This window comes from Trematomus bernacchii, unplaced genomic scaffold (assembly GCF_902827165.1).
Source record: "Trematomus bernacchii unplaced genomic scaffold, fTreBer1.1, whole genome shotgun sequence".
In the NCBI taxonomy this organism is placed as follows: Eukaryota; Metazoa; Chordata; class Actinopteri; order Perciformes; family Nototheniidae; genus Trematomus; species Trematomus bernacchii.
This window is the reverse complement of record NW_022987313.1, coordinates 2990823-3017110: the sequence shown is the minus strand read 5'-3', so window position 1 is coordinate 3017110 and position 26288 is coordinate 2990823. Positions and strand designations below refer to the sequence as shown.

At 40.6% G+C, this 26288-nt stretch overlaps 3 protein-coding genes across 7 annotated transcripts; 1 reads left to right on the top strand and 2 right to left on the bottom strand.

The window, feature by feature from the left end:
- Positions 1–2695: 2695 nt before the first annotated feature.
- otomp (otolith matrix protein) lies at positions 2696–8963 on the bottom strand. Its single transcript, XM_034144237.1, has 9 exons — positions 8873–8963; positions 8547–8683; positions 8138–8240; positions 7552–7737; positions 6343–6517; positions 5479–5546; positions 3468–3652; positions 2844–3015; positions 2696–2717 (listed from the first exon to the last, which is right to left on the bottom strand). Exons 1-9 carry the CDS (start codon positions 8961–8963, stop codon positions 2707–2709), a joined length of 1128 nt encoding a protein of 375 aa, XP_034000128.1. The 3' UTR covers positions 2696–2706.
- A 1887-nt stretch (positions 8964–10850) lies between these two features.
- On the top strand, positions 10851–19239 carry acvr1l (activin A receptor, type 1 like). The gene is given in 11 exon segments (XM_034143693.1): positions 10851–11014; positions 11713–11802; positions 12635–12889; positions 12978–13189; positions 13376–13475; positions 14410–14481; positions 14484–14555; positions 15148–15423; positions 15949–16146; positions 16308–16438; positions 18393–19239. Coding segments are annotated over 10 exon segments (1527 nt in total). The 5' UTR covers positions 10851–11014; positions 11713–11723; the 3' UTR covers positions 18525–19239.
- On the bottom strand, positions 14884–25126 carry d2hgdh (D-2-hydroxyglutarate dehydrogenase). Of its 5 annotated transcripts, XR_004556928.1 has the most exons (14): positions 24981–25126; positions 24146–24508; positions 24001–24058; positions 22937–23076; positions 22652–22845; positions 22393–22561; positions 22105–22248; positions 21865–22007; positions 21228–21393; positions 20715–21009; positions 18340–18500; positions 15855–16112; positions 15449–15554; positions 14884–15365 (listed from the first exon to the last, which is right to left on the bottom strand). XR_004556928.1 is itself a non-coding variant. In XM_034143589.1 (10 exons), the coding sequence occupies exons 2-10, from the start codon at positions 24480–24482 to the stop codon at positions 20747–20749; spliced, it is 1614 nt and encodes a 537-aa protein (XP_033999480.1). In that variant the 5' UTR covers positions 24483–24508; positions 24981–25126; the 3' UTR covers positions 20230–20746. The 5 variants fall into 5 exon arrangements, 1 of the variants encoding a protein (XP_033999480.1); XR_004556932.1 differs by lacking the exon at positions 15449–15554; XR_004556931.1 differs by lacking the exon at positions 15855–16112.
- Between the last annotated feature and the right edge of the window lie 1162 nt (positions 25127–26288).

Here is a 26288-nt window from a genome sequence, read left to right as displayed (position 1 = left end):
GTCTACCTGAGAGGTGCTTCTCTCCACCTGAGTGAACACCTGAGTCTCTGTATGCAGGTCTTTGTGTGTGTGACCTCCCTTTTGTTCAAATTCTCTACATCCTTATCCCTCCCCCCTTTCCCTCCTTCCTTTCCCAAATGGCCTTGAGGGGGCAAACAGCCCATTTCTTTGTGTGTGTGTGTTTGAGTGCATGTATGTGTGTGTGTTTGTGTGTGTGGGAGAGGCAGAAAGACTGAGAGCGAGAGTGTGAGATGGACTGAGAGCGATGATATCAAGCATAATTCATTTCCACACAGATATCATGCAGCTGTTTCAGGATAATTAGAAGTCAGCTAGAAAAGACCAAAGAGGATTATTATATTTATCATCGTTCATTTAATTGGTTGAGAAAAAAGAAGGTTTGCAGCACTACATGTTCAAGCTGTGAGGAGTATTTATTTACAATATTTGAAGCGTGTTGGACAACAGTAGAAACAGCACCATTGGTACAAACCAGAGTATAATGAGTACAACAGGAACGCCATTTGCAAATTAGGTGCAATATATCGCTTCTTTCAATTCCTGTGGCGTTTTCCATCTTGCACCTTCACACTTGGGGAGTTTTTTGCCATCAGGAGCCAAAATGTAACACATGCAGAAACCTGGCAGTGTTTTATTTAGAATAGAGCATTAGTTTCTTTCAAAAAAAGAGTAATTGCTTCAGTCACACTGTAAATACTTTAAAGGGGACCTATCATGCAAAATGCACTTTTGTACGTCTTTTATACAGGAATATGTGTCCCCAGTGTTCCAGGGAACTCACCAAGTGTCAGAAAACACAACCCTCTCTATTTTCCTCCATACCCAAATCTCTAAAAAAGGGGCTGCAACGGATCTGATAAAAACTGATCCAGATTTGAACACTGTCCTGACGTCAGGACGGTGGCGCTACGGCTATTGGGCCAACTCCACCAATCAGGAGGAGACAGCCACGGCCATTGCCGTTCGAAAGCGCTGGAGACGCTGTAGTACATATGCCAGGCCTGTAGATGGTGCTGTTCTCACATAATCAGACCTTGCAAAAACAGGGGTTTAAAAGTGCAAATTGAGCGAAATGAGGCATGGCTAAAATGCATGATCTGTTTGGTATTTTGAAAAAAAAAGAAGTATAAATATGCCTTATATAGGTATGGTCCTACACTATATTATTATAATATAGCATGATAGGTCCACTTTAATGTATTTGTATCTGTTGTATTGGTTCTAACTCATTGGATTTCTTCCAGTAAAATGAGGTTAAAAACCACAGTTTGACGAGGAGAACTTAATCCGATTTATCAGTTTATTGCCGAGCTCTGGTGCAGAACGCAAGAGAAATAATAAAGATGGAGACGACAGCTTAAGCCCATAATTACAGTCCGTTATACATTTTACAGTACATGATTCTGTAGGTCAAGTAGGGCTTTAAGCACGCTGGTGATTTAACCGTGAATCTTTAATTACACTTCCTTAAACATATCAGACAAATAAGTGGATTATTTTGAAAATCACCATTACTTCATAGTACATTAATTCAGTTATTCTCTTCTTCATGACAATTGCACTGCACTGACTAATTTCTCCATGTTGTACCAGGCTCAAACATACTCCTGCTAGTCACTTCTTTCATAGTAAACGTCTCGCTAATATTAGCTATCTTAAAATATAAATGATAAATTGCAGGAAAAAGCAACAGGATTCCACGTATTCCTTTACGCGTTAAAGCAGGACAGACAAAGTGGGTATTCAAGACTACATTTTGGTCACAAATGAGGAAATAATCAAAGCTTAAAAAAAGAAACACTCAGGGGTCACTGGAGACAACCCAAGCCCTAATCTAGTTTCTCCTAAAGTGTAACAATGCCCTGAGAGCTGGCACAGCCGTCAGAAAGCAGTGATCCAAAGTCCTAAGCGATGCAAGCCATGGGAAAGCAGCACTCCTACCAACTCACATACACATACATGCACACTCACACTATTTCTCACTTACACACAAACAGTATGATATGCCAGAATGCCAATTAGGGCAATAATGGCTGTGGGGAAAAGTATATACTCACACACACAAACAGTAACTGAGACTTCTAAGCTCAAAGTTAATAGCACCCAGTTGTTCAGTGTCAGAGACAGACCCTGTGTTGGGAGGGTGGGGGTGGGGGTGTAGGGGTGTAGGGGTGGTACTGACACTTAGACTAATGCAACAAAAAGGACACAATTCCCTGACATACATACAGGGTAGGAACATTTAGTTATTTTGTATTTTTAAATCAATATTATAGGTTTACATTTTTATATTACGGGGTAATTGTACCCAAATCTTCTCCTTTGAATATGCTTCAAACACAAAAACAACTACAACAACACTAATAGACGTAACATGTTCTATTTTATTGTTTTTATATTCTCACCCTTTCTTCTCCGTGTCCTTTTAAGACCTATATTCAATTTTGGGGACACTTTGGGGAGTTCTCTAAGGATATGATCCTCTCTTAACAATGTCCTCCATTAGGTTGTAGGAGGACGTAATAATATAAAATGGGTGTTGAAATGCAGAAAAAAAAAAAAAAAAAAATCAAGAAACAAAGCAAAGAGGATAAGAGATGGCGAGACAGAGTGGGAAAGGCAGAACAGGAAGAATCAGAGGAATGGGGTGGAGGTTGAGGCGCTGGATGTCTTCCTCCAGCTCCATCAGCAGAAGCCTGTTGGAAAGAAAGCAGCTGCATTGAATACACACAAACACAAAGGAAACACACACCTCCAACCACTTAGCCACATACGTCATTTGCAGATAAACACAGCACGCATAGAGACACCATCACTCTTACCCTCACACTCGAAGGCTTGCAGCACGGTGGTGTAAGTGGGGCCCAGCCAGGAGGTGTAACTACCCAGAACCCTCTGCAGGTGGTGGGTGTCATCATCGAAAAGCACATTGGATTTTCCGTACCCCGCTGAGCTGAACAGGCGGAACCCCTCGTTGGCATTGCCAAACGCATTCTGCAGGAGAGAGGACGTTAATGCATGAAGGCATGCATTGATGTGCGTTGGCGTACTCTGTGTGTGTTTCTTTTGGGTGTGTGTGTGTGTGTGTGTGTGTGTGTGTGTGTGTGTATGTGTATGTGTATGTGTATGTGTATGTGTATGTGTGTGTGTGTGTGTGTGTGTGTGTGTGTGTGTGTGTGTGTGTGTGTGTGTGTGTGTGTGTGTGTGTGTGTGTGTGTGTGTGTGTAGCCAGGGATCAGCAGAGGACATATCAGTCAGCCTGGCGTCTCCCACACACGCACTCAAGGAAGGAAGAAGGATGACAGTGAAGCAGAAACCTGTGCTCTGAGACGAGCTGATCGATAACACAGACTCCACAGAGATATGAGACAGACACAAACACATTTCTGGAGAATAACACACATATACACAGCTGATTCAATTTGTTTCCTAACACAGACACACACCTGTAAACGTTCCAGGAACTTCCAGACGCGACATTTGTCCTCCACGCGCACCACCACAGCGTTGGCGGGGACAGCTGCCAGGTGGCAATGCTCAAACTCGTCCAGATTGGCCTCTGTCCCGTCAGGGCACAGCAGCTTCAGGTCCTCCTGCTCCAGATCCATCGCCCACGACTCCTGGTTCTTACCTGGGGGGCAGCCGGAAGAGTTAGCAGTGTCAGATTTAAATTCAACCAACTCGTACTCAAATAACTTTATCACATATTCAAATAGAAATGAAAAGGACACAATGTATGTTGTTATTCCTACAACAAATAAAAAATGTTATTCATAAGTAATGCTCAATGGCCACCCGCTAAACTCCATCCTCCAGATAATGTGTGGGCTATGTCAAGAGTTTGGAGTTTTTTTTAACCCTCGCTGTAATCAAAAGCACAAGAAAATAAATGTAAGGAATAGGATCACAGAGCCTGATCATTGGCCTACTGTCAGCTGCAAAGGTTACCGGCTCACTAACCTTGACCAAAAGGCAAGGGGCATGTTATTAAATTGCCTCAATGTTTTGTGGGGTTACAGTAAGGCAGACATTTGCATTAGCAAAGCAGCTGCACCCGTTCATGCATTCACACACAACTGGCAAACACTGCAAAAATCCATAAGAGAAAAAACGGTGGCTGCTCAAAACTGACACTGTGTAGAAGCTGAGGCCATGGTTGTTTGCTCTCTCCTGCCCTAGCTGCTGTCCTGTTTAAAGTAAAGCATGAATCTTAGATAATATTACATTTGTTTAGCTCTTCATCAGCTGGTGAAGACCTTTTGTCAGGGACCTGCAGCTTTAGGCTCTTTTTGAGTCTCTATTGCCTTTTTTAGTATGGCATAATATGCAAGTGGCCATCAAGTACATATGAAAGACCCTTTTACAGGGCTCTCTTGTTGCGAGAATATGGGCATAAGAAGAGAGATGATCAAGCTTTATAAAAGAGCGATGCATGTTTCCCTATAGCTCAATTGATTAAATCACACACCTACAGCCTATATTGCCACTGATGGTACTCTCCTTGCAACCTAAGTGCTCTAATTTGCAGGCAAAATATATTTGTATTTATTTATTACAGAATGGACAATGCACATTAAATTACAAAAGCACTTAAATCCATCATTTAGTCCATATTTATTTGACTTTTCTTTAGACATTGCTATCTCAACAGTGTCCAAACAGATGTGTTCTATCCAAACTGCATTAGAAACATCTCCCTTCATTCATTTGCAATTCAGACTACTTATTAAATCTGCATGTGGACGGGAATGTGGACTTTATATTTTTACATTTTGCATTTAGAGATTTGTTTGGGCAACTGAAGCACCAAACAACGATTAATCCAAATAAATAATTAGAGGCAAAATATAAACCACCTTGAAGCTATTCCCTCTTCCCCCAGACAGCAGCACAGACCTCCTGTGTTTTCTTGACCTCCGTTAATGGCTCTGACTCCGGACATTTCTGAACCATATGAGAAAGCATGCTTCGTTAAACAGCTACAGTGTTTGTGGAGCCGGCTTCAAAGTGCTCCTTCTCGGCTGTACCAGCAGAGTCTGTGTAGCGTGACTGTGATAATGATCTCCATTAATTTTGGATGTTGCCCAAAGCAGAGGAGCAGATGCAGCAAACAAGGAATTAGGGCATTTACTTTGCTGGACAAAAATGAACTACTGTATGTCCTTTTGTGTCTGTATGATATTTGTTTCTCACGTATGTTGTATTTTACGCTTATCACTCTCTCTGTTTGTCTTTGTCTCAAACACACATGTTCTCTATACTATACACATTGTAATCTGTTCATTATGGATTTTGCACACTGTAAATGTCTCTTAAACATTGGGAAACACTGACATCCTGTGTCTCAACATGGATTAGCACTCTGTCTTTCTCTCTGCTGGCCCCAATTAACCTCATCATAAATCATTTAAGTTATAAAATGATATCACAAGGAGTAGTCTATAAAATGCAAGTTACCGTCCAAATTGTCAAAGATGGTTGAGTGTTTTACAAAGGCCACGTCGCCAAGGTTCTCTGCCACACACCTGAAAGAAAAAGCATAACACCCAGTTAATAATCAGATGTTTCTATAAATAGATGAATACAGATTAAATCCGCAAATGGGTTTTTGTATGTCTCTGGAGATCATAAGTAGAGTCCCTTATGCTCCTATTCTTGTCATTTAAGAATTAAAAACAGCCCCTTCAGCAGCTTTAATTCCCATCTCAAACACTCTTCACTGCTGCGCCTAATTTTAACGAGCAGTACCGCACCAGTGGTAAAAACAATCACGTCATTGTCTAGACTCTAGAACTTTACACAATGACTATAAAAAATGACTTGCAGCACGCAGTAATTGAGAATCCAAACGGTTTGTTTTGATTGCAGTCAGGTTTGCCTGTTACTCATATGTTATAACTTCTACAGACCTTTAAACACACACTAGTGTCATTATCAGTGTCATTCATCACTGTTTCATTGATTTATTTGACTCTGTATGCTACAATGAAACAAGCTGCTTTAATTACTATTTTTACTTTATAGAGACAGTATGCCACTAGACATAAAGTTGGGGGGACACAGAGACAGAGGTCATACAAATCACTCCACCTTTGGGTGCCAATTAAAACAGAACTTTTCTTAAGGGCAGTTTTTCTTTACTGTGTATATCTCATACACAATTATTTTATATTTTACTTGAATCATTTTTAATTGCCATTTGATTGATTCTGTTGGAATTTGTATTGGATTGAGTTTTTATTTTGCTGTTGTGGTTATGTTTTGAAGCCGTCTATTTACATTAGATGTGTAATTATTAATATTTGTGTATCGGTGTGTTACCTCAGCGCCCCGGACTCTCCGTAGTGTCTCTCTCGGGGGTTGTTTGCACAGATGTGTCGGTCGTTGTCGTCTCCGATGCAGGCCTCGCACAGGTTCTTGGGGTTGTTTCCTTTGGGGTCGTGCTGCTCATCCTTAATACCCGGCACACAGCTGTAACCAAAGAAGTTCCCAACGGCTGGGGAAAAAGACAAAGAACGAGTTTGCAGAATAATAGGAAAAGGCTGAAGGAGGATAATTCATTTTTAATTAAAAAGCCAGTCCTCAAATTAGCCACTTCTAACTTATCCTCAACTCCCCTCAAATTACACTAAATGATTGAAAGTCTATTCAAGACAAGTGGAGAAAGACGGGTCGAACACTTCATAATTGACACAAAATGAATAGGGAACTATTTTAATAATGATTCAAGATGACAAATGATCTTTACTTTGCTTCTAATTTGTGCAGATTTGCAGCTTATCTTGGTTATGTGAAGACTGAATATATTTTGGAAGTAACACTGTAAGTAAGCAGCACATTTGGTATTATTCTATATTTCTTTATTGTCAAAGAATCACATGAAAAAAGAGGTTGTCCATCTCTCAGTACAAAGCAACACTACTATCCTACCCTGTCTGTGTCTCGAAGCCTCAAACTTATTAAAACAATTAATAAATGGGTATAGCAAACATAACGTTTTATTCATTAAAGGTATAATATTTTTATTAATCAACTGGTTAAAATCATTATAAGAACTGGGGGAAATAATGCTGTGTTAACCTGCGGCTGACTTTTTACATCTTTGGATGCATTTTGGTTTCTAAAAATCAATATAGCTCAAAATCAGCCTTTTGATATGACAACACTTTCCTAAGTGGAATCAATTCATTTAAGGTTCATCGGGTTTTTTATCCCTTAAAAAATGTATTGATTTTCTCCATCTTGCTTCCTTGCTCTTTTCCAATATGTCTGTTCATTGTTACCCCCCCCCCCCTCACACACACACACACACACTGTGATTTACAGAGACAAAAGCACTGTTCTCTAACTGCCTCGTCTCCTCTTACCTCCATCCCTTCACTCTTGGTTCCACATCACTGCCTCCTCCCTCTGAACCTCTCATATAGCTTCCTCACATGGACACACAACTCCACTTGCACCCCTTCACCTTTCCCGCTTCACCTCATCTCCCCCCCCTCCCCCCTCCCCCCTCGCCCTGCTCTGTCTCACCTCTGGGAAAGTTGCACTGCTCCCCAATGCTGATCTGCGAGGTGTTGACCAGGTATCCGATGGGAACCGTCCAGCCCACGGTGGTGCGGATGCCGGGGTGACAGGAGCTGCGCTCGTGCATCTCCAGCAGGGACAGGTCTGAGGAAGAGCGGCGGGCCATCGCCACCACGTAGTAGCTATAGCCATCTGGAGAAAGATAAGAGAGAATAATAACAATACATAGTGATGCTACTCTGAGAATGAAATGTCTACACACTGTATATAAGATAAGATAAGAAAAACTTGTATTGATCCCAGTTTGGGAAATTCTTTTGTCACACAAAGCATTGCACGTGGATTTAAAATGTAATAAAATATGTGCAGCAAATATATGTATAAACAGTAAAAACATATCCAAAACAGAACAGAACATATCAACATATCAACAGTGAACCATGTATACTAGTATGTATCTCTATATATGGCTCTATCAACCTGAACAAACTTTTCAGGCACAACCATGACCTTACAAGACTTATAATAGTTAACTGTTGATGCTTTAGTGCTTCCAGTGTTACCTGCTGCAAAGCTCAAACCTGTGACTTACCCTCTCCATTGTGGGACTCTCCTGCAGCGAGCTCCAGGCCATGACAGAGGCCGGCAGCGTAGATGTCATCTGCAAACATGGAGGCTGCATCCGCTTTCCCATCCTGACAAAGACACATTTATTCTGTCATTATTAAATATACACTATTGTCTTGAACTGCAAAAACTATGGAAGCTGTTTGTTTTGTTATGAAACATAAGTCATGTATTTGAAAGTATGTATCTACTCTTTGACCATAGATACATTATAGGTGATTCTGAAGAATAACTAAATGTGACCAGTTAATCAACAACAAATAAAGAAACAGAATCGTCCTGAAGAACTGCTGATTTGAGTAATGAAGGAAAATATTCATTTTGTGTAATGCAGACTGATCAATATGATTTCCCATCCCAGTTTCTTTGCGTACCTTGATTTTGTCTAAACAATCTTTGGTGTCCTCACCACGGACACATTCCAAAGTTCCTCGAATATTCCGAGCTGTGGCGTTCCCGGCCAAATCCAGACACTTCTGCTCTTCAGCGTCAGACAATACACACCAGGAGACTGAAATAAACAGTGGGGAAGAGTTGAAAATGAAGTGAAAATTAAAGCTGTAGAAGAGAACAAACACTGCATCTGCAAGTGTGTTATTCAGTGTGTCATCTTGAGTGAAGCATACATTTAAACATGCACCTAAGTTAAGTTAAGTATCCAACATTTGTATTAAACCTGCAAGTTGAGGTTGTTTTGTACCTGTAGTTTTTTGATGTGCAGCACAGCTTATGGACAGAAGAGGCAGGAGGAGGAGGAAAGCTACCGTCAGTCTTCTCTCTAGACGATCCATTTTGGCTCTGGTAGAAAACCTGCTTGGGACAATCTCTCTAATACAACACAGATGAAGAGCAGGTGGATATCATAGGAACAAAAAGTCACTCAGCTATAACCCTCCCTCTCTTGTAACCTGGTCCTGAGACAGAAAGGGAGAAAGAAGAGGAGAGAGGGTAAAAGGTGGGAGAATGAAGCAGGTGGGCTGGATGTAGAAGGAAGAAAACATTACATTATTCCACTGTGCCCTCCTCTTAAGTTGAAGTCCTTAGTGGATAATCCTTCCTCCATCTCATGATAGCAGTATAGCATTTCCCCCCTCTAATTACCCACTGAGACGTATCACAGGAGGAATAGTGGTAGACACACACACTCCGGCAGCAGTTCAGGTCACCTGGCACAGAGTGTTGACCCAGGGTCTTTAATTAAAAAAGCATTGGACAATGTGTCTCTGTGCTGGAGCCTTACTCGTGGAGAACAGATACCGGCTGCGTCTCGCTCCGACACACTGGAGACGAAAGCCCCAGGTAAGTAAGAACAAACAGCACTGGCTATTGTATGAGGGAAGACATATCTGCTACTTGATACAATTCTCCATTTTCTCTCTCTGTGCACACATTTTCCTGAACAGCCACTGAGCAAACCTCAAATTAAATACATCTAGGTAGAGTTTGTTGACAAGTGAAATTAACTTATTGCTCCGTAGATGAAAGGTCACTTAGTTTTCCTGAAGTCTTTAGGAGAAAGAGTGCTCTTTTTTTTAGGTTTGGGTGGACAGAACAAGAAAGCAGTTGTATCAACCGGTCAAATAATATTCAGGTGAAATACTGTTGGAGCAATCAAAGGAAATGTTTCAATGAAGTGGTAAACCATGATTACAATCAATGTTGTTCAGTTGCTGAGGATCTAAACTACAGACCCGCTGAATAAATGCAGGACATTTGCTCTTTGAAACAGCACCACTGCTCTTTTTTCCAAAGGACATTTTATTTTTCAAGGTGAATTAGGACCAATTTATTTTTAAATTAAGTGGAAGTGTTGTTTATTTCAGGCACTGTGGCCTGACTTAACGTATTCCCTGCTTAAACTGTAAGACACGTATTGCTTACTAATCAGAAAGTGTTTTACATAATGTTTGAGCAACCTATTCTTAAAGCTATTATTATTATAAAAAACTCTGAAACAGTGTTATTTGTTATTAGTTTCTTCACCTCCGCTACCGGCCTCATAAACAACGCCCGCCCCCCCCCACTGACACTTTACCTCAGCCTTAACGCAGACTCATATGCATTACATTAATGCACACAATGCACAACAATATTTTGTATTACTGCTGATTTGTATTCCATATTTTATTCCTTCTATTCCATTCCATTGCAATGTAAATACCGTTATATTTTTACTATATTTTTTATTATTTTTAATATTTTTCTAGTTCTCTATCTGTGTTTTTTATTCTTGTTTTTATGCACCATGACACCAAGTCAAATTCCTCGTATGTGTAAACCTACCTGGTAATAAACCTGTTTCTGATTCTGATTCTGATTTTGCACAATGAATACCTTTTGATGTTTGATTTATTTTTTCTGTTAATAGGCTACTTGTGTACTTGCACTTGAAAAAGGTTTTTGAATTCAGAAATGCTATGTTTTTGTTTACTTCTTTTTGTATCTGAATACTTCTTCATATGTAGTTAAATTAAATATATATATATAAATACATAATATATATATATATATACCTGTGATGCAAACATTGAAACACAGTGAATATAGACACAGTTCGTGAATTTACTTTATAGCATTATATAAAAACATATCATATGTATATGTATAATAATATGGATATTTGTATCATACAACCTGTTGGAGTACTCCCCTGCCCCACAATGCATCTCGGTGGTAATGTTTTGGTGACGTCATGTGTGGTTGAGACAGAGTGGGCTGGGCTGTGGTCCTCTGCTCTCGGCTACTTACCTCTCAAATAACACTAATACGAATCTTTAAACCTAATATAGGAATACACAAAAATCCCATAATGAGTTAGAGGACTGTATGTGGTGTGTGCCAGGTAGGTGGATGTTTTTTATCGCTCTGTTTTGAGGGTCCTCGGCTCCAAGCAGTGCCTTGTGCTCTGTAGCTAGCTTAGCTTGCGGGGCTAACAGCAGCAGCGCCGGGCAGCCGTCTGTCTGAGTGGCGCCTCAGAGTCGCATGTGGACGGCTAATAAAACAGCTTGTTAATGTCCTGTTAGCTACAGCAAACAACCAGGCCCACGGTATGAGAGGTTGTCAAAGAAGGGTTGCTTTTTTGGTCATGTGCCTATCACCAAAACTGGAGGCTGTGACATTGAAATGGAAGGTGTTATCGTTAGATGTTAGCAGGATTTGTGTTATTATGCTAGTTGTTGCTAATGCTACATTGATAGTTACCTCGCACAGGAACAGCTCCTGTTGAGCAAATATTTAAGAGCAATACGTAATAGTAAGCACATGATTATATTTGTCTAAGGTAAATAAATGTAACTTCTTTAATTATAAATGTTATTAAATTACATGCGGCTGTCTTTGAACTGACTGCAGTTAATTCCATCATCAGTCATGTGTTTTAAATAAAGCTTTGACAATGACAGACAGGACTATTTGCATTCAGTCTCTATAAGTTGTTGCTTCCTTTCTGCCTGAAGCCTTTGCAGCGATCACAAGGAAACGTAGAGAGGCTAAATGTAATTATCCTCCTGTACTCATCTGAACTCTCTTCCTCCCTGTCAGCGCACTGAATCATGGGTCGGTGCAGAGTCCCTCTCCTCCTCCACCTGCTGCTCCTGCTGCAGGCCCTGCACACATCGGCTGAGGGCTCAGGTACTGTCCTCTACTGTCTGTCAACTTCATGTTTCACTGTTTATACAAGGCCTCGTTCCTTTATCTGTGGTGTCCTGGACTGTATTGTTTTCTTTCTTAGGCAGAAGCATCTTCAAAATGAATGAATAATTTATTTTTAATTGAGTCTAACAGGAAAACCAGGTTCACTGAGTTTTCTGGATAACTTTTCTGAGTAAAACTTAGATTTATAGTTACGTAATAGCCAAAATAAACGTATATTTTTCCTTAAAAGTGTAAATAGAATATTTTGGCTTACTGCAGCTTTATGATACATTGCGTCAAAAGCGATGAATCTCTACTACACAAAAGCACTGAAAGAAAAGTGTGGCTTAACAGACAATCATACAGTTGGTACGTCTTGGTTAATGAATTAAATCATAATTAGGATAACTGGAGGATTTGTTATTTGATTCATTTTGTTAAAAGCTACTATAGGATTCATTTTTCATGTAGTACAAGACTCGCACTCCTGAGAATCAGAATCAGAATACCTTTATTCGTCCCACAGAGGGGAAATTTACATTTATTACGGCAGAAAAGAGCCAAAGACAGCTTAACTAAGAAGCATCCATAAAAAAAAATTCAAGATAAAAAAAAAAAAATACACAATTTCCAAAATAAACATCCTGTAACATCTACACATCTAATCGAGGCTGACCAGAGCCTTGCTGCTTGTCTGTCTTTTAGTTCATAGCTATTTTGTTAGATGGAAGTCTTTCTGTTGTCTTGCTGCCATAATTACGTTAACACTGTATATATGTTCTCCAAATCAGCCCGACTACATGCTGAACTCATGTCCTCTCTTCCACAGATGGACAGTTGACGTGTCTGTTTGACTGCCCAAAATGCCCCCAGGCCACCCAGTGCCCCGGTGCCCGCTGCTTCTCCTCCATAAACCTCGACAGCAGCGGGGTGGTGTTTAAGCACGGCTGCCTGGTCGGGCTGGATAACATCCATCTGCAGTGCTCCACTGCTCCATCCTTCAGACAAGCCATCTTCTGCTGCTCCCAGGACATGTGCAACGACAACAACACCAGGAGTTTGCTGAGGTCTTTGCTGCCAACAGGTTGATATAAGATCATACCATGCTTCATTTTAGCACATCAATTAATTGTCAACTTATCGTCTTTCCTTATTTTCCCCTTTGTCCACAGCCCCAGAAGGGGAGCCTGTTCGGTACCGTGTGGAGACGTTGGCTCTCTTTGTGCTCGGTCCGGTGGTGGTGCTGGCTCTGCTGTCTGTGGTGTCAGTTCTGGCCTGCAGGAGGCTCCACCACGGCCGTCTGCAGAGGCTGCAGGAGTTCGACAATGAGCAGGGAGCCATAGACGGCCTCATCACCTCCAATGTGGGAGACAGCACTTTAGCGGTAAGATAAAGACAGGTTCTTGTTGAACCAATTAAAAGAATTTCACTACAAGTAAAGAGAGGTTCCCTTTAACTCCTAGTTTTAACAGTGTCTGTTGGCAAGGTGTTTTCCCCTCCCAGAAATTATTTTATGTTTCTTCTAAAGATGATGACATAAGGATCTAATGTGGTATCTGTGTGTCTTCAGGACCTGTTGGATCACTCGTGCACATCGGGCAGCGGGTCGGGTCTCCCCTTCCTCGTGCAGAGAACCGTGGCCCGGCAGATCAGCCTGATGGAGTGTGTCGGTACGTTTATCACACTGCAGAGCACACTCATCTGCAGGGTGGATTCAGGTCTCTTTGACTGACAAACTGATTGAATCATATTGGGCCTTGCTGGGGAAATTCCTTTTATTTCCCCCTTTTTCTTTATTTGGGTATTTCTCACATCCCCTGTTACATCAAAACTATTTCAACATAGGTTGACATTTTCAAATAAAAATAGATTATATATAAGTTAATCTCACACCTCAACTGCAACTCACATATTCTGTCAAATATATAGAAAAACTGTCCTGTTTATTGACTCTATGCTTTAAACAATTAATTTAATGCCACAACTGACAAAATATTTATACAAAACTGATTTAAACAAAAACCGACAAGCAGCCGGTCGCACAGCTCATTTAACATGCACATTGTCAGTAATTCGTGCCTCAACTTCAGGTTGCAGTAGATATGATCAGTGTTTCGGATGACTGCACATAGTTATTCTAGGATCAAACCCGTATGAAGATACAGATCTGACAGTGATGTCAAACAGATGATGCAAGGGCAACAATGATAGGTCACACATATTTGTATTATATGGAGCAACTGTATAAACACCGGTCATGTGTTCCTTTTGTTTTTGCATTCTTTGTGTATACTGTATATTTAAAGGTTCTGTCCCCTGTATTAAATGATGACACTTGTATTCATGTTGGTGATTTAAGAGTTATTCATGGCAGCTCTGGCAAATTTCCTTTTGAACACTCAAATGAAAGTATGTAGGTCACATGCTTTGAGTTGTTGTTGTGTGCCACACTGTACAGATGTACCAGTGTGGAATTTGAAAAATGTGGCTGTGTGGTGTTGATGTTGAAATATCAGATCTGTTCAGTCAGCTGCAGTGTAAATGTAGCCAAAACAAATCTAAATGCACACTCTGAAATGTTCCCCCTTCCCTCTTTTTCCCCAGGCAAAGGGAGGTACGGGGAGGTGTGGCGGGGCCAGTGGCAGGGCGAGAACGTGGCTGTAAAAATCTTCTCCTCCAGGATGAGAAGTCCTGGTTCAGGGAGACGGAGATCTACAACACTGTGCTGCTAAGACATGAAAACATACTGGGTGAGTCTGCTTCACGCTAAACAGTTAGATCTTGTTCGACCAGTTGTTTCCAAGGTGTGAAAAATTAAACAAGCAAAAACATGTTTCTGGTTTTAAAAGATACGATTTACCACATGTCTCGACTGTAACTCAATTTCATTTCTAATTGGAGCCAATAAACACATCCGCTTTTAAAAAATAAATCTCTCCATATGTCCCCTAGCATTACCAATAGAGTAAAAAGAGGTAGAGTTATGTGTTGCGTATCATTTTCACCATGATGAATACCTGCCAAAAAACCGGATGTTTATTTTAGGTCATATTGCCAATCCCAACTCGGCTGCATTCATTCCTTTCAGAGCGTGTTTTAATATTGTTTCCAAGAATACAGTTTACAATACAATTTCCTTGTTGTAGATACATCTCAAATCCCTTCAATGTCCTTGTATCTTAACACCTCAATGTTGGAAACATTCTGTGGAGGTGAACACATTAAAAAGCGTATAATATAATGCAATCCAGCATCATCACACTGATAGCTGATAGGTACCAAGATTGACATAACAGCAAATACAAATAAAACATATTTTGATGATGCTGTCTCTTCTCCCAGGCTTCATGGCGTCTGACATGACGTCTCGCAACTCCAGCACCCAGCTGTGGCTCATCACCCATTACCATGAGAACGGCTCACTTTATGACTACTTGCAACGAGTTGCCGTGGAGACGTCAGAGGGCTTAGCGATGGCTGCGTCGATAGCCGGCGGCCTGGTGCACCTTCACACGGAGATCTTCGGCACAGAGGGGAAACCGGCCATCGCACACAGAGACCTGAAGAGCAAAAACATCTTGGTCACAAAGGAGCTGCGCTGCTGCATCGCAGACCTCGGTCAGTCCGTCAGACAGGATCTTACTTTTATTTCTACCACTTTTATTCTGGTAGTCTCTGGGATTTCAGTCCCTTCCTGTTGGAGCTCTTATGTAGTACTTTATACATCAGACTAACCGTGGGACTTGTCTCTGTAACATGTTTAAGTAGCATTAACAGATGAATTGATTACAAAAATATATAATACATTCCCACACACATTTGACAGAGATGACATCAATACACAATTACAGAAGGGTTAGATCACATGGTAAAAAGTCATAGTACAGTAATTCATAAAAATGTCATGGTAAAGTGTTAAAAAAAATGTAAGTCATAATTGTAAATCATGCATCTATTTCTTCTGAGCATTTTGTTATGTTTGGAAACCAGCATTGTGTTTTTTAGGTTGCAGTCTATCGGTCTTTTTCAAAGCATCTCTGTATGCCCACCTTTCAGCTGGTGTATATCCATGCCAGAACTTCTAAATGTGCCCAGATTGTTTCTAAGGTTGACTAAAGTGCTGTGTGTAACTGGCTGTTTCAGGGCTGGCTGTGACCCACTCGCAGGCAGACAACCAGCTGGATGTGGGCAACAACCCCAAGGTGGGCACCAAGCGCTACATGGCCCCCGAGGTTCTGGACGAGAGCATTCAGATCGACTGCTTCGACGCCTATAAGAGGGTGGACATCTGGGCCTTTGGGCTGGTGCTGTGGGAGATAGCAAGACGCACATACAGCAATGGTGAGTCACATGCATTCTGTGCATTTTGAGGACTGTGACTTAATAAACATGTATTTGCATATCAGCGTCAGGCTCGGCTGTTAAGAGAGAGACCTAATTTGCCACTTGCATATCCATTTACTCTATTTACTTATTTCTATAATGTTCATGTGACCCCTCAGGTATTGTTGAGGAGTACAAGCCTCCGTTCTACGATCTGGTGCCAAATGACCCCAGCTTCGAGGACATGAGGAAGGTGGTGTGTGTGGAGCAGCAGAGGCCTTTCATTCCTAATCGCTGGTTCTCTGACCCTGTAAGTATTAGTCTTTTACTCTATTTAATCAATGTATGTATGGCATGCTGTACTCTGACTCTTTTATGACCTTTTTTTTTTCAATTTATGGATACTATCATACTATGACAGTGCTTTATGACATACTATACTATGACATTTTTAATGGATTTCTATATTATTATTTTCTTTGGACATTTTTCATGGCATTTTCATGAGAATGTTATGCCATACTATACTATTACCATTAGGGATGGGTATCGTTAAGGTTTTAACGGTACTACTACTTTTATCGATACCGCTTATCGATCCGGTCCTTTAGCCGTATTCTTATCGGTTCTTTTGAATAAGAAAAAAAGGTAAATTAACTAAACAAAATAAATTAAATAAATAATATTTCACATCAAAAGAAACAGTGTTTTGACAAATCATATTAAATAATCTGATGACAGAACTGTGAACAGAATAGCTGAAACTTTAACAAAATAAATAACTCTGTTATCTCTAATCATTAACCCATGTTTGTATCATTGAGTTAACTCCGTGTGTTGCTGCTAGCATACCTGACGTGGAAACGTTACTCGTGGATGGTGCTACAGAGCCACTAGAAAGACAGTGCATTTCTCCGTCTGTATGTGGTGCAAGATGTTTAGATAAATTGCTCGTGTTACCGCCCTTAAATGCTAAACTCTTATTGCACTTTTGGCAACAAGCATTGTCCACATCGAGACGGGTAAAGTTTAACCACACCTTGGAGCACTTAGTTCTCTCCGCCATCTCCGTGTGTGTTGCATGCATGTAGCAGAGCGTGCGTGTAAACCGCCCCACCCCCTCGCACACGATTAAATTATTTATTTAATTTATTTTGTTTAGTTAGTTAGAGAGAGATCTCGTCTGGATTGGAAAGATCGAAAATACATCATAGACGCATTTTTTTGTCTTTTTGCGTATTAGAAACGGAGTTGGCGACACTAAGACTGCGATATAATGTTTGTGTAGCAATAATACACATGACATATCTTTTTTAAATGTCTCCAGTACCGATAAAAAGACCGATAACGTCGGAGCTTAACGGTACCACGGTCTTTAATAATTCAGCCCCGGGGCCCGTTTAATACCGGGACATACTATACCATAATAAGGCCTTCTTATTACTTGTTAATGTCCGTGACAGATGATATGTTTTATGATAATTTATTAATCTTTTTTTATGACATACTATATATTGACATTTCTTTATGACATACTGTACTTTGACTTTTTAATGACATACTCCAAAATGATATTAAACAAACTATAAAATCTAAATGTAATATTATATTAACACAAGCCATAAACCTTAAGAAACATGACTGGTCCCTCACATCAGTGTACTTTGCAACTATTCAATGCTATACATAAAGGCCAAATAAACTGATGCAGGTGAGATAACCAGACCCCGTTAATACCCAGAATGCTCTTCAAAAATCTAAAAGCTGCTGTCACCAGTAGTTACCAGAGTTTCCTCTCAATGTGTATCTCTGCATGACATCCTTAAATATCCCCATCATCTTCATTTTATTCTTATTCTTATTAGGATCCCCATTAGCACTAGCATGAGCATTGGCTATTCTTCCTGGGGTCCTCACACACACAAAACATACAGAAAACAACTCAGCTCATAATTTCATGCAATTTACAGTGCTATATGAAGTGAAAACTAAAATGGTCGTCCAATTTTAGCCATCATAAGGCCAAACAAAAAAATGCAAATAATTGTACATACACAGTTCAATTTTACTTTATAATACTGAGATAATTTTTTGCAACCTTTTGAAATGTACTTGAGAATTTTCCTGAATGATATGGAATTCTAGCTGACCATGGCTCTGTACACGAGTGTTTTCTGGCCCATATTTGATTTAGATTTGGGGAATACGAACCTTCCTTCTATTGCATGTCGTGTTTGATAGTCGTCTTTTCTCCCCTCTCTCAGACTCTCTCTGCTCTGGTGAAACTGATGAAGGAGTGTTGGTACCAGAACCCCTCTGCACGGCTCACAGCGCTGCGCATCAAGAAGACCCTGGACAAGATCCACAGCTCTCTAGAGAAGGGCAAGGAGTCGTGAGAAGGGGGGGGAGGAGCATCATGGGAAGCTGCCTGATCTCACCGGCCGGCTCAGAGAAGACCCCCGTGTTTGTGAAACAAAAAAGGACGATAAAGGGGGGGCCAGAGGAAAGAGTTATTCAGGTGTCCCCCAGCCTCACCCTTCTCTGTGGTTGACACCCATCTCTCTGACGAGCTCACAGACGTTTGGACCGGCTCTGTCTGAACACGCCAGCCTTTGTTACAGGACACACACACACCTTGTGTTCGCACTGACCTGAACTACAGACTGTTACTGAGTGTGAAGAACAGGGATGGCATATTGTAGTACTCCATCCCAATGCTTTAATGCCCGCGTAAGACTGCGCACGCACACACACACACACACACACACACCTGTGTTCGTGGCATTCTGCTCAGAGACAATCAGAAGTGTTTCACTCATTTAGCTTTACCAAAACATGCCAACTATTGCCACAAAGACACACACTATGTTCACTTACAAGAGGAAAAGAGCCAATGGAACTACATTTGTTTGTTTTTAACTTTTTTTTTAAATGCTATGATATTTATTAAACTCCAAGGCTTCCACACTACTGAGGACATGTAAGACTGATGGTAGGTGAAACTGACTTTATACATATATAGGCATTTACTCTACTGGACTCACTGTACACATACTGGCATTATTGGAACTAGTAAGAAATTATTTGTTGAGAAATGGAGGGGAAAAAGTAGGAAATTGTTTCTTGCTTGTTTGTTGTATTTTTAAGAAATAGGATACGGTATTACAGATACTTGATTACCCTCATGGTCCCCGGAATAGATAAACAGGAAGTACCTGCCAATAGGCATTAGTCTGTATTTTATACTAGGGCTGCATCTCACTTCGGTTAAATGGATTCCTTGCGTCCCTCACTTGCGTCGTTTCCCTGCGACTAGTCCCTCCCACCAGGAGAAGCATGGAGAGAAGCAGGGACATGAGTTTTAAGAGCAATGGGACGTTGTTTCCTCCTGAGCGTCACGTGAAGCGACGTCCGTTTGTGATGACGCCGCACAGCTGATTGTCTGACAGCAGCCAGATCAGTGCATGCGCTGCATCGTCCAATCAGTGAGCGATACACAGTAAGGGGGCGGGGCGAGTGTCTGAGGATTTCACCGGAGGATGGTCTGGTAGTTCCTCGATTATCGCTCCTCCGTTATCACTCCTCGGTCCTATAATAATAATAATAATAATAATAATAATAAGGCCAATGGGACGGTACTCAAGATGGCGCAGACAAATCAACTTCCGGTGATACCGAGGAGCGAGGAAATTAAAAATAACCGAAGTGAGACGCACCCTAGGAGTATGATCCTCCCTGCAATCAGAGAGGAATCCAGGAAAGCTTGTTTCGGTACAGCTGACATTTAAAAGAATATTGGAGTTGTTTTGTTTCAGAGAAAGAGGGCTTCCATAACAACTCTTCTCCCATCATGCCACACAATTGCCTGAATTACAAACAAAAACATTTGTTCCATTTTAATTCAAAATGTATTTAAAAACAGATGAAGTTGCGTAGGTGTGCGGTTACAGATCTTTGCAAAGCTGGGTTTGTTTTGGAAAAATGTTGCTTTGTCTTTTTTATATGTAATAAAACATTTACTGCACTGTTGCCTCTGATATGAGTTTATAAAAGATATACACTCAGTTGCCAGTTTAATGCAGTCAATTAAAACAGTTTGTGTGATTCTGAAAAGTGTTTATTTTATTGCCCATTAATATCACTTAGGGTAGATTTAGAAAGCTCTGTATAATTCAGTTCAACAGCACACTGCTGTTTACAAAATATCAAGGAAACTGAACATTATAACCTTCATGAAGGCAGGAGTAATGGCAGGACTGTTGCATTAGACTGAAAATATAATTAAAAAAATAATGAAATGGAATAAGGAATGGTTCACACTCTTTCAGTGTGAGTGGCCGAGGTAGTTCTTAATGTTTAGCATTAACATCACTTGTGATATTCTAAGAGACTTCTACAGTACACATTTAACAGCTAGTTGAAGTGGATGTTAATCTGAAAGTAGTACTCTTTGCAGACAACAATGACACGACTTGAAACATCTGCATTAAATGTGTGAAAAGGTATCACAAGTTAGGGCATGATCTTCCATCAAATATGGTAATAAAGTAATAGCTAAAATGCTTCAGCTATGTCTGTATACATACCCTCTAACCCCACAGCAGTGAGACAGTTGGGGTCATTTAAGGTCGTCTGGTAGAGTCTTGTACGGGTTGAGGATGCCCTTAGGGTCCAGCATGGCCTTGATGTTCCCCATCAGAGCCACAGCCTGGCTGGGTTTACTGTAGTAGATGTAGTTCCTCTTCTTCAGGCCCAGGCCGTGCTCTGCACTGATGCTGCCGTTACAGCTGGCCGTCCACTCGTACACGAAGGGCTCGATGGCAGCCAGAAGAGCGGGGTCTTTGGCAGGAGAGGTGACATTCAAGTGGAGATTTCCATCCCCTTAAAGTACAGATGGAAAGAAATGGTGGAACAGTGAGGTGTGTCCAAAACCACCTAAATACTCAAACTAGGTATTTTGTGTTCAAATGCACATGTTTTTCATGATGTAGATTGAGCTGTTATAGGTGACCAATTGTATCTCATGCTAGCAGGCCACCTTTTTCACATCCAATAAATATACAGACTTTTTGTTATGTCTTTCCATCCTCTGGTCTTACCTACGTGTCCGTATCCCACCACACTCTTGGCTCGGTCCCCCAGGTGCTCCCTCATGTCCGTCACCAGCTGGTAGATCCGCTCCACAGGAAGTGAGATGTCGTACTTGTAGGTGAAGCCGTCATGAGTCAGCGCTTCCGTGACACGCTCGCGCATCGACCACAGAGCCTGGAAAGTTCATTGCATGTTGTCATTTCCATCCAAACCAAGGTTTTAAACAATGGTGAGGATAAAAATGGGTTGACTATTGAGTCCATATAGAGATATTAACTAAACAACACTACTATACAACTGATAACTTGCTCAAATCCAAAGCTTTTCTTGATTATATTAGGAAAAAAAGACATAGTATAGCTTGTTAAAAACAGTGTGTAAAAAAAGCTGGAAGAAATACATAGTATAGTATGTCCCAAAAAAGGTAAAGTATGTTTTGTCAAATATTAAAAAAAAAAAAACTTTTGTCCAAAGCAACTTACAATAAATGCAATAAACCATGATGATTCAAAGGGCTGACATATTCACTATAAACAAGCAAGACGATTGAGAATGATAATTTAATATATTGTCAATACATCTAATAAAAAGACCAGAAACAACACTCTCTTTACTTTCCAATGTGTTGTAGATTAGAGACAATACCTTTATTTTTGAGTCTTCAGTTGCCACAGTCCCATCAGTCACCAACGATGACGTCATCGCCTCCTCTAAGAAATTGTGGAGTTTCTCCCCGTCATGTGTCGAGTCAGATCCAGATGTTTCAATGACAACGTAGAATGGACAATCTGCAGGATGGAGGAAAGAGTTTGTCGTGTGTGTGTGTTTTTAATTGCTTTAACCACTACTACTAAGAACTATGTGTGTATTTGTGTGTGTACCTACCAGAGATGGGATTGCGTAGTTTTAGGTGCGTATTCAGCAGCCTCATACACTCACTGTCCAGGAATTCAAAGGCTGACAGAATTTCTCCCAGCATGCCTCTGGAGAGCTGAAATGTCTTCAGCAGCTGCTCAAAGGTTTCACAGCCTAATAGGACACAATATTTTACCTAATAATCTATAAATAAAACCTATTTTTGACGTTAATCAGCTACACTCTAAAACACGTTCCTACTGCACACATGCTTAGCAATTCTTTGCCAATATTAATGACAAATTAAAAGAATCTTACCAAGAAAAACCACATTAACAGATTTGGGTTTGCGTGGACAGAGGATGGACACTGAAGTGATGACCCCTAGTGTGCCCTCTGACCCTATGAACAGCTGTTTGAGGTCATATCCTGTGTTATCTTTCCGCAGAGTGGATAAGCAGTCCAGCACTCTCCCATCTGCCAACACCTGTACATGAAACATACACACACACATTAGATTAAGTATGTTATCCTTATTTAATACAATATTTGTTGGTCATTCCTTTACTCCACTCACCACTTCCAGACCCAGCACAGTCCCACGTAAGGAGCCGTATCGCAGCAGACGGAGTCCGCCTGCATTCGTTGCCACGTTTCCCCCAATGTGGCAGCTGCCCTTTGCCCCCAGATCAAGAGGCATGATGTAGTCTCTGTCCTCCAGGTAAAGAGACAAGTTCTCCAAAACACAGCCTGCCTGACAGGTCAGAATGCCTGATGAAGAAGGAATAAAATACACAAAATGCTGTGAATAAATACAACTTTTTTGGAGGCAGGCAGCTCATTTAGAAAGTTCAGTATTTACCGGAGATGCTATCAAAGGTGAGGATGTTGTTCATAAGGGCAGTGGAGAGGATGATCTCATCATAAACCGGCACGCTGCCCCCAACCAGCCCAGTGTTGCCTCCTTGAGGGTTCACCGCCAGATTACGACTGTTACAATACCTACAGGGAGGGAAATACAACAACTTGAACTCCCTCATAAACAGTGTTGGGCAAGTTACTTCCAAAATGTAATATAGTACATATTATTTATTACTGTCTTTTTTAAGTAATAAGTTACATTACTGTCTCTGAAATGTAATGAGTTACACTACTTTTATATTACTTTACCAAAATAACCTCAAAAGAATGGCTAGGTATTTTAAATGCTAAAATGTAGTTTAGTGCAGCTCATTATACATCCAGTGAAGGGCAATGTGGTATAGCATAACAACTGTGTAGGGCATTAAGGCTACTGACAACTTTTATTACACGGCTTAGTTGAATACTCGATTCTGATTGTAAATTCTTAACATGTGACACGTTGTTAATCCAGTAGTACAGACCACTGTCAAGGACTATAATGAAGGTTACTACCGAGGATCAAGAAAGAGAAAGGAAAAGAGGTTAAAAGACGGAGCGCTGGACGTCAGATAAATCACCAGAAGAAGGCAGAGAGGAAGTAAACAATAACAGGAACACGGAATGGGCTCTGTAGTTTGTTTAGTATGGCCGTGTAATAAGCGGGATAATGTGCAGCGAGGCGGTCATTATGGGGAAAAGAACACCCGACAGAAGGGTAAACACCAGGCTTACTAATCTACCCGCACACTTTTTCTCTGGTGTCGGAATGTCGCACAATGTTAGTGAATTCTTAAAAAACAAAACACCATTTAATTCCGGGTTAAAATGTGTTGCAACTGCGTTACTGAGAATTGTAACAGGTAGTATATTACCCAAATTTCATTAGTAATACGTTACATTACTTCGTTACAGCAAAAAGTAATACATTACTGTAACTCCGTTACTTTTGTAACGCGTTACACCCAACACTGCTCATAAACCACTGACTTGTATTTTTCTTTCCACACACTATTTGGTCTTTACTTGAGAATTTGAGAAACTTCTTCAGTTGTTTGAGGTCTCAGCAACAATTCACTGGAGCCTGCAGACGATGTAAGAACAGAGGAATTAAAGATAATGACAACAAGAAAATAAATCTTCAAGTGGAATGAGGTAAATTCACTTTCACCTTTCACTGACTTGAGCCAATCCACATTACTGGACTCCAGCAGGTCCGGGTCTGTGACGGCTCGGCCTGGTAGGATCTTCCTGAAGAAGGCTAAATCTTCCTGGGTTATCCTGGAGAAAGGCAGCCGGTCTGGGGCAGCAGCAGGAGAGGGCCTGTCCCCCCCAGTGTGCAGCTTTCGACTGCAGACTGCAAACTGCCATGAGGTGGAGGGCAGGAATGGGCAGTGGAGGTCCAGAGGTGTATGTCTTCCTGTGACTGTCCATGAGAGGGGGCTTTGGAGGCTCAGATGCCTGAGAGCTGTCCGCAGCCTTAGTGATCTTTGGAAGATCCCCGCCATGACTGGAGTTAAGGTGGCAAAACAGGCTGAAGTGGGATAAATATTAAGAAAGATACTAGTTACATTTTCACTTAAGTCAATCAAAAAACAACATGGTATAATATGTTGAAAAAACTAATTGAAAAAATATAGTATGGTATGTCGAAAAACCCGAAAAAACATCATAGTAAAGTATTTTGAAATAAAATCTGTACAAAATTACAAAGTATGGTATGTTAAAAAAAAAGATAGGCTACTTGTGTTCTTTGAATGCACCATTGTATTTCAATATATGCAATTAGGAAACAACAAACCGCTTTCCCGAGAACGGGGTATTAACATATTATGTTAACGAACAACCAGCAAACTGGCAATACTTTTCATCGCTGTTTCGGCAACAATAAAGGTTCATTTCTGGAGAGCTACACAAGCTAAACCATAACTGTCATTACAGTTAGCTTAGCTCAATTAGCACACAGTTTGACATGAATTCAGCGCGATATCTTTTTATTTACTCACCATAAACGTTCAGCTAACAACCTGCATCCCTCCGCCAGTGTACCTTTCTTCCTGTCATATCTCCGTGAGAAATATGTCACAAAGTTCAAGGGCAGAGAAGTTACTTATACATGCCACAGTAAGTGTATTCAACTAGCATGTTTTGCTATTGAAAGGTGAAAGGTTGTAGAGCTGATAATGGACCAATCAGAAGCCTTCTTTGAGATTGAACCAATAGCCGTGAGCCTTTCATCGTGACTGTGCAGCCAATGATAACTGTGCAAAACAAAGTCACTTCATGTCGATTTATAGAGAGAATAGTTTATGACTCACATGTTATACCATCACGAGGGAGTATCTATCTGTCCTCCCCACGTGCTGACTGGACTGGAAACAAAAACTATTGCTTGTTTAAATGGTGTCCTAATGTCTTGGTCTCTATTTAAGTGATCAAACATGACTGGCATGCAAATGTATGACCAAACATGTGCTGACTAACCCCACCACTGATATGTTACTCCTGAAATGTCATCCGGTTGAATCCTGCAACATCAAATACCAATTCTTAACTATGTTCTAATTTCAAGGGTATTTGTGATAAATGCTGAGATTTTGTATTATTATTTTTGACATACATTACCTCTAACAGACTACATAGTAAACTATTAATCAAAACTGCTGATATTTTCAGATGCACATACAATTAGGCCTAGTCCTTAAAATATTAAGATATGAACATTATCTGATAAATGCACAGTTGAGATTTTGTTATAGACCATCACAAACAGACAAGCCTTTTTGTTCATGCACCTGCCTGAGAAACGGTAAGCAAGAGAGTATTAGCACCATTATAATCTAAAAACTTGGCCATCAATAGGTTAATAAACACATAGATTAAGATCACTGTAACACTCTTACTGTAAAACAAGTGATCTACACTTTGTGTAACAGCATTTACATGTTAAGTTTTGCTGTCCCTAATTTGTGCTGGTCTGTCTCTGCCACTATAAAATACTAGTTTGTTGCTAGTTTGAATAGATTAAGATTATATTTTATTCCAGTACATTAAAGGTGGGGTAGGTACATTTGAGAAACCGGCTCGAGATACACTTTTTGTTATATTCCATGGAATGCTCTTAACAACCCGATAGCAATGAATATCTTAAGTGCTTTGACAAAAAATCCATAAAAAAATGTCATCTGTGGAAGCCGTAGTACTGTAAAAAGCACGACCAATCATTTTAGCCGGCCCGGCTAAAATAACTGGATGGCCTACCTGCCTGTCAGCCTTCCATCTGTGCACAAACTTATCTCGTGCCCTCATTGGTC

Excerpts from the sequence above, each read along its gene's own strand:
- otomp (XM_034144237.1), bottom strand. The coding sequence starts at position 8,963 with ATGGATCGTCTAGAGAGAAGACTGACGGTAGCTTTCCTCCTCCTCCTG. Across the intron at positions 8,684-8,872 it reads TGCACATCAAAAAACTACAG|TCTCCTGGTGTGTATTGTCT; the intron begins GTACAAAACAAC and ends TGTTTATTTCAG. Across the intron at positions 8,241-8,546 it reads ATTGTTTAGACAAAATCAAG|GATGGGAAAGCGGATGCAGC; the intron begins GTACGCAAAGAA and ends TGTCTTTGTCAG.
- d2hgdh (XM_034143589.1), bottom strand. The coding sequence starts at position 24,482 with ATGGCGGGGATCTTCCAAAGATCACTAAGGCTGCGGACAGCTCTCAGG. Across the intron at positions 22,562-22,651 it reads CTGTGCTGGGTCTGGAAGTG|GTGTTGGCAGATGGGAGAGT; the intron begins GTGAGTGGAGTA and ends TTTCATGTACAG. Across the intron at positions 21,394-21,864 it reads CTGAAGACTCAAAAATAAAG|GCTCTGTGGTCGATGCGCGA; the intron begins GTATTGTCTCTA and ends TGAACTTTCCAG.